At 34.9% G+C, this 7,402-nt stretch overlaps 1 protein-coding gene across 1 annotated transcript in view; it reads left to right on the top strand.

The window, feature by feature from the left end:
* Positions 1-4,569: 4,569 nt before the first annotated feature.
* The window catches only part of LOC129216322 (uncharacterized), a 33,750-nt gene continuing 30,917 nt past the window's right edge, over positions 4,570-7,402 (top strand). Inside the window, exon 1 of the mRNA XM_054850533.1 lies at positions 4,570-4,573. Coding sequence (XP_054706508.1) covers positions 4,570-4,573 — 4 coding nt within the window. The remainder of the gene's footprint in view (positions 4,574-7,402) is intronic.

The raw sequence follows: 7,402 nt of genomic DNA, 5'->3' as shown, positions 1-7,402 counted from the left end.
GGGACGTTTTTTGAGTTACGCGTGCTTGCTTTTCCTCAGGAAGTAACTGGCGGAATCAAACAAAATTTGGTCCATATGTTGCCATTAACAGGAACAGGTGCTGATTCAATTTTGGTGTCAATAACTCAAACGGGGGTTGAGCTATAGAACTTTTTTGTCGTCAATTGCAACTGCTGTATCTCAAGAAATAATGAACGGAATGAAAGAAACATTTATCGGCAAGTAGTCTTTAGTGGGTATAAGAGCTGATTTTATTTTGGTGTCAACAGCTAAAAAGGGGGTATCGCAATCGCCAGTTCTTTTTTTTCCATTGTGAGTGCCCTATCTCAAGAAGTAATGCTACGTTCTGGTTGAAATTTGGAATATATGTGAATCCATATGTAAACAGGCTTTGGTTCAATTTTGACGCCAATCGCTCCAAGAGGCGTTGATTTTTTTTTCTCAGAGACTTTTTCCGATCGATTATTTTTTTTAAATAGGTTGAAATCAATTCCTTCCCCCTGCAAGTTTCCAAAATTGAATTTTCAAAAACGAAATTTTAGACAAACTTTGAAGATTTTACGAATAGGAGGTTCTGGAGCATTTTCCCAGGAAAATTGTTCAAAATTATGGTATAAATAATTTAAGCAATTTTTTACATTTAGGGGCTGTTCCGCTTAAATCTTTTGTAAGTGTCGTTTAAAAACCCCATTTCTTGTGATATTAAAGAAAGGCGGCATGGGGACCCTTGCACGAATATTTTCTTACACTCGAGTCTTAAAACGCAATTTGTAAGGCCATATTTTGTAATATTAGGGCCAGTGATTTTTCAAAATTAGAGCTCTAAAAACGAAATTCTGCGCGATTTACGATGTTGTTGAGTATTTGTGGGCTTTTTCCCTAAAACTTACAAATATTTGATGCAAAAGAATAACATCTTTGTTTTTAACATATATGAAAGCTGGTATTAAGTTGGTACAAGTAAAACCAAAAAACTCTTGAAAAGAATCTTTGAATGAGAAAAGATCGAAATTAATTTTGGATGTAATTCACTTCGATACACTTTCCATTTATAATCAGCAAATTATTTGTTCGTGTTCTTAGTTTAAACAATATGAATAACCAATTCAGTTTTAATTGTTTGTTTTTTATCTAGTGGAATAACATTCTACTAGATAAATATTTGGATTTTTAATAGTATTTCTATTTTTCGAAAAGTTTTTGGCTCATTAATGTTTCACATATATTAGAAACAGATTCAATGCTTATGTGTTAGTTTGCATTATGCCTAGCCCTCTGATTGATTTTTTTTTTGTTCATTGATACGCAAAAAATTCAAATTTGACGCGTTCACGCATATTATGCACTGATGTAATAATGACTAACTTGATTTTTTTGTGCGTAAAGGGGGTTGGGGGCGCCAGGAAACTTTCGCCCAGGGCGCTGTCAGCTCTTCGGACGGCCCTGCTTGTTGCTACCACATCTCAGAAGTTGGTTTGAAATGAGTTTTTATTTGCAAAATAGGGACGTCCACTAGTCCTCAACCAGATATTTTTCAAGAATTTCAGGATGAATGATATAGATAAGAAGCAATTCAAAGCAAGTATAGAAGATTAAAAACAAAATAAGCAATCAAGGTGAAATTCCAAGCTTTCTTTTTCAGAAATGAAAACAGTAGCAGCTTAGGGATGCCAATAAGGAGTTCATTCCACTTTGCTTAACTTATTTAGGGACTCTTTTTTCAAACAATGTTACTTTTCGAGTACCTGGTGTTATTCATCACACAAGATGGATGCCAAAGGACATATGACGTAGTGAAAGGCAAAGGGATGTAAGTGGACTTTTTAAAGTACCTTATAAAATGCGTTGAAAGTGCAGATCCTAGGTAGACTTTCATTGAACTGTTTTTCTAAATCATGCTATATAACAGCCCCTTCCAGAGCTACTAGTCCCATCTCTTGCCCCTAGCAGAGGAGGCGTTCCCCTATTATTTGTAATGATTATCTCGAAAATTTTAATTTTGGCAATTACATTCCTTTGCTTCTCACTGCTTCATATACTCTTTAAAAATATATCCTCTCAGGGATGAGCTTTCTTTAATCGATTTAAAGATAAAAGGTATCGAAGATATTTGGTTGTTTATCAACATTTACGGAAAAGTACGGCTTATTGTCTGCGATCCAGCTTTGGCCCCCAACCAAGATCTACAGTTAGTAAAATCTTTGGTTCAATACAAGAGTATTTATGAAGATGATGTAGGCACAGAACTACCTAAAATAATTAACCATTTGTGGTCCCTGAACTCAGACAAAGTTGCATTTCCCTTTTTGAGGATACTTTAGGGAGAAAAATAAAGTTCAAAACAAAGAAGGCTGCAAAATTAAAATCCGAAGTAGGAGATAATGAAGATGATTGTGATGATAGGGATACAAAAGCACAGCTCAATCCGAAAAAAGCTTAGTTTATTGCACAAAAAAAGTAGATTTTCTTCATTTCTCCTCAAACTTTTTAAGATATACAATTTTTTAAAGAGATTCGAAATCGATACGAAGTTTTTAAATACTGATCTTGATGAACAGTGTGAAAATCAATAATATATTCAAGCTAAAAAGATAGTAAACAGTTTAAGGGTTGTCTATGGCAGAGCTGAAACAGGTGTAAAACTAATTTCTAACTAACGACAATTTCTATTACAAGTTATGCCCGAATGCAGACACATTTTTCCATTCATCAAAATCTATCATATCGAAGCCATTACCACTTTAACTTCTCAATGAAAAGTAATAATATAATGGTGTATAATTTAACAGTGTAAGCAATAAAATGCATTAGATTTTTCTTTTCTGTTTTGTAATTTTTTAACACTGCTTTCTCCTCTGAACTACTTAGTTCCTTTATTTTAAACTAGCCGCCTTCGGCGACCAGCTGGTCCGCCTTTTTACGCCGGGGTTGCCGCCTTCGGCGGCAGTTTAGACAATTTAGCGACGGTATTAATCAATGTTTTTCTCTATACATCAATATTATCATCTGCCTTTTTACGCCAATGTTGCCGCCTTCGGCGGCTGCTTAAATGAGTTTCGTGGCGGTATCAATCAATCTATATCTATATCATTATTAATTTAAATAAAATATTTTCTAGATCTATCTCCAGTTCCGTCGTTTGGAATATTTTTAAAGGAGGGGGAGGAGTGACACAAACGGCTTGCTCTTCATGCAAATTTTGTCGAAAAAAAAAAAAACAAAAAACACTTCTACTTTTGCTTGAAAGCATTGTTTTTTCAAAGTCATGGTGTGGGGGGGGGGGCACTGACACCCCGTTGAAGTTCTTTAAATGACGGGCATGTCTCTTTCTTGCTGTCCATCTACTATATCGACCTCTGCATTTGTCTATCTCTCTATCTATCTATACGATCTATGCGTATCTACCTCTGACAGTAATTAACAATCTGTTTTTATTTATATACAAGCAGCCGCCTTCGGCGGCCGTGTTTGGCTTACTTGTCATTCCCCATTTTACGCCAAGAAGTCGTAAAATAATAAAAATCGCGTCCATTTTTATGTGAAATCAGCACACCTCAAAACGTTCGAATCCGTCGAAATTCGAAAATTTGCACGAATCCAATACTTTCTTCTATATTTTAGATATAGAAGAAAGTAAAAAGGCTATAAATTGCGTTTTTAGGACTTTAATTTCGGAACATTTCGCTGGTTAAACCACCGATCTTAAGGACCCAATTAAGCCTCTGATTCATCTCTTCCACCTTAACTGAATCAAACATAGCGTAAAAATGTACTCCAAAATCCAAAATGTGTTTTCATAAGACAGCACTTTCTAATGTCATCAAAAAATTTCTCAATGACATTTTTGGATTTCTTTTCGAAATTTTTGTGATGGAGGGCCCCGCAATCCATTCGCAAACATTACTACCAAAGATAGTCTCAATTAGCGTCTTTAAAGAGGCCCCTAATCCCACCCCCTCTCACTTCACGTATTGAAAAACGAACTAAAATTGCATTTTTAAAACATCAGTTTCAAGAACTTTCGGGGAAGGACCCCGGATTCCCCCTTTTTCTAACGCAATCACTATACTTCTAAGATTCGTATTTAGACAGTTCCGTGGAGCCACAGAACCCTTCCTGCCAAAATTAGCCTGAATTCTACTTCAGTTTCAAAAAACAGTTCGTGAGGGCACACTGAACCCCCGCCCGCTCTTTGTCCCATCGTAATCAAACAATGCTTAAAATACGATTTTGGGGCTTCAATTTTTAAAAAATTCCGGAGAATTACCTTGCTTATGAAATTTTTCGCGGCGCTAGGGCATACCCAACAATCGTCGAGGTGAGGTGGACAAAAGTCTATAATTGTATTTCAGATATTAATATCGAAAAATATCCGAAAGATCAGCCGAAACTTCCCATTTTCGTTAACGTCACCAAAGATAGTATAAAATTGTGCTTTTAGAAATATCCGCTTCGCAGCCCCAAAACCATTCCTTCCCCAAAATAGCCTAAAATGAATTTTAGTTCCAAAAAATATTTCGGTTAGGAATATTTTCACGTTTCTCTTATCGTTTTCAAATATAGTCAAAAATGGGTTTGACTAGATTTTTTTTGAAACAATATTCCCGAGAAATTACCGAAGGAAAGCCGCCAGATCTCCTTACCTTCACCAAAGACAGCCTAAATTTGCGTTTTAAACTTCAATTTCGAAAACTTTCGATGAGAGGCGATTGAATCTTAGAAACGTCAACAAAGATAGTCCATAATTGCGTGTTTAGTCCATAATTGCGTGTTTAAAACTCCAGTTTCTGAATATTTTCGGGAAGAGTGCCGATCCTTCCAATGCTACGGTCACAAAAAATAGCTACAAAATGATTTCAATTTTGAAAGAATTTTAGGAAAGAACTCCAGCTTGCATTAGTACTTTCCCTGAACTCTCGAAAAAGTTCCTAAAATTGCAATATTTGGCGTCAATTTCGAAAATTTCTCCATGCACCTTGAATATACCCGACTCTTTAGTCATTGCAACCAAACACAACCAAAGATTAACTGAAACAATTTTTCTTATGCCAATTTCGATAATTTTCTGGGATAAATCCCCTCCCCTCCACCCCTGCTTCCTCTCCTCCGTCCTTCTTCTGATGTAACCGAAGACAGACAGAAAGAGTAAAGACAGACTAGTAAATTTTGGTGTATCTCTTATTCGTCGAGGTGAGGTGGACAAAAGTCTATAGTTGATGTGTCAAATTGGAGTTTTCCTGTTATCTGCAATCATTTATTGGTGATTAAGTTTCAGCAATAGAATGATACTTTTTAGTTGTCATCATCTTCTAAAAGCACAATTACATAGGTAAAACTCATCACTAATAAGATGTTTGCACCTAAATTGTGCTAGATTAAACTTATTTACAGGTGAAACATTAAACTTTATTTTTAACCTTGAATACGAGCTACTTTGACCCAAATTTTGGAACTTTTTCCCTCTTTTCTCAATACTTGTCACTATTCCTATTTCTATGCTGTAGTAACCTTTTCTTACACATCTCGAATACTCTTTATTCAATTTTTGAATAGATGTCTTTCTTTTTTTCAAAGTGTTATTGCCCGTTTTAATTATTTATTTGGGTCTAGGTTGCCCTTCCGTTTTGGGTAACATTACCCCAATGCGGTTTTCCCTGTTCAAAATCATTGTTTAACTTATTAGAGCGAAAGAAAGAATCCTGATGTTCATACAATAATCTATTTATTTGAAAGAAAATACATTTTATATGAAGTTTGAGTCACTCATACTTGTTTTGAGGAAAGTTTTTTTTTTTTTTAAGAACGTGTGTGTAAAGCTAGTTACTGCCTCACAACTTACTGACTGAGAGCAGTCACCTTTTCATTAGTTTTGGAAGTTTAATAATTCTATTTAATCGAACATCATTTATAAAACAAGGGATCCTTAATGTTCACCACTTCCAAAACTTGACGGTTCGACCCACGCATTCAACAACGACTCCTTCTTCCTTCGCATCAGCAGCTATCCGTGGAAGCCAGAATCCATTCCATTTTGCATCAACAAAGTCCCCTAAACTGTCCAACAAATTTCACAAAATTTGTAAGCAAGAGATACAACTGGGTCGACTTCTTCTGAACTGCCAACAATTTCCAATTTCTCTTTATCTTCCATAGTAAAAACCTTGTCACTGAGGTCTGATTTATTGAAGCTATAATTACTTTTTTTATCTGTTAATGAGAGTTCTCAGTTATTTCTTGTGTTTTCCCGTTCAGAGTTTTTCTTTCAGCTTTTCTTTTCCTTTCCAATTCCCTCTGACGGTTCCCTCCCCACTCCCAGTTTTTATGCTGGGTCAAAGCAAGTTTTAATTTTTAGGTTAAGAGATGTGAAATTTTCAAATAAAAACTTTAATAGAAAGAAGTACAACAATAAAGTGAAACCTGTGCAACTTGACCACTTGCGGTGTACTACTTTGGTGGTTAACTTAAACAGGTGGTCAACTTACAGAGATTGATTTATATGATAAAGAAAATGCTAAGGCAACTATCTAAAAACATAAATTAACTTTATTTGGATTCTACATACGAAAGGGCTTCCAAATTGGCCTTGCAATGCGAACTGCCACGAGACGACCAACATCAACAAAAATCTAGCTATCGAATGCCACGAATCCACGATACATTAACAGAAAGACAGCTAACTAAATTTAACCGATAGGTGGGAAATTTGCATATCGAAAAGCGCCCTCTTGCGCACAGGTATACTTGACGATTTTATGGAGATTTTCCACAGTTCCACACCATTAACTCTAAGAGTTTATCAATAGAACCTAGAGAAAGAACTATAACAAAGGCAAATACATAAGGAAATTCTTCTCCTCAGTAAACAATAACGAATGCAATAACTATAGGTTGCTAAATTATAAAGATTAAAATACCATAACTATATGGGTACAAACTTATATAAAATATAATTCCTATTTTTGAATTTTATATTCAAACAATCTTACAATTTTAAACTTAAGTTAACAAAATTAATTTTACTTTAAACAGGAGTTTTTTTTTATTTTTCAAATTGATGAAATACTTAAGCAAATTACTTTAAGAAGTTAATTGAAGTTCAACAATACAAATACTTCAAAATTTTGAAGGAAAAAAAAGAGAGTTTAAATCAAATTATTTTCAATAAACTTTTTGACTGATTCATCATAAAAAGGATACGTGAAGCCAGTTCATTCACAAAGTTCAAGGGGATATATCAGCTGCACTGGTTTTCTGAAAAGTCCCTTTTTGGTTTTGACGACACAAGCTCTGATATGTCCATCTCTACCTTTAAAAGTTTCTTGAACGATTCCCAAGTCCCGTAGTAGTTCAGATTTTGAAGTTCCTTTGACGAGTACTACTTCATTCATCTTTACTTCTTTGT

This window comes from Uloborus diversus, chromosome 2 (genome assembly GCF_026930045.1).
Source record: "Uloborus diversus isolate 005 chromosome 2, Udiv.v.3.1, whole genome shotgun sequence".
Classification (NCBI taxonomy): domain Eukaryota; kingdom Metazoa; phylum Arthropoda; class Arachnida; order Araneae; family Uloboridae; genus Uloborus; species Uloborus diversus.
Note: the sequence above shows the minus strand (reverse complement) of the source record. Positions and strands in the feature narration are given on the sequence as shown.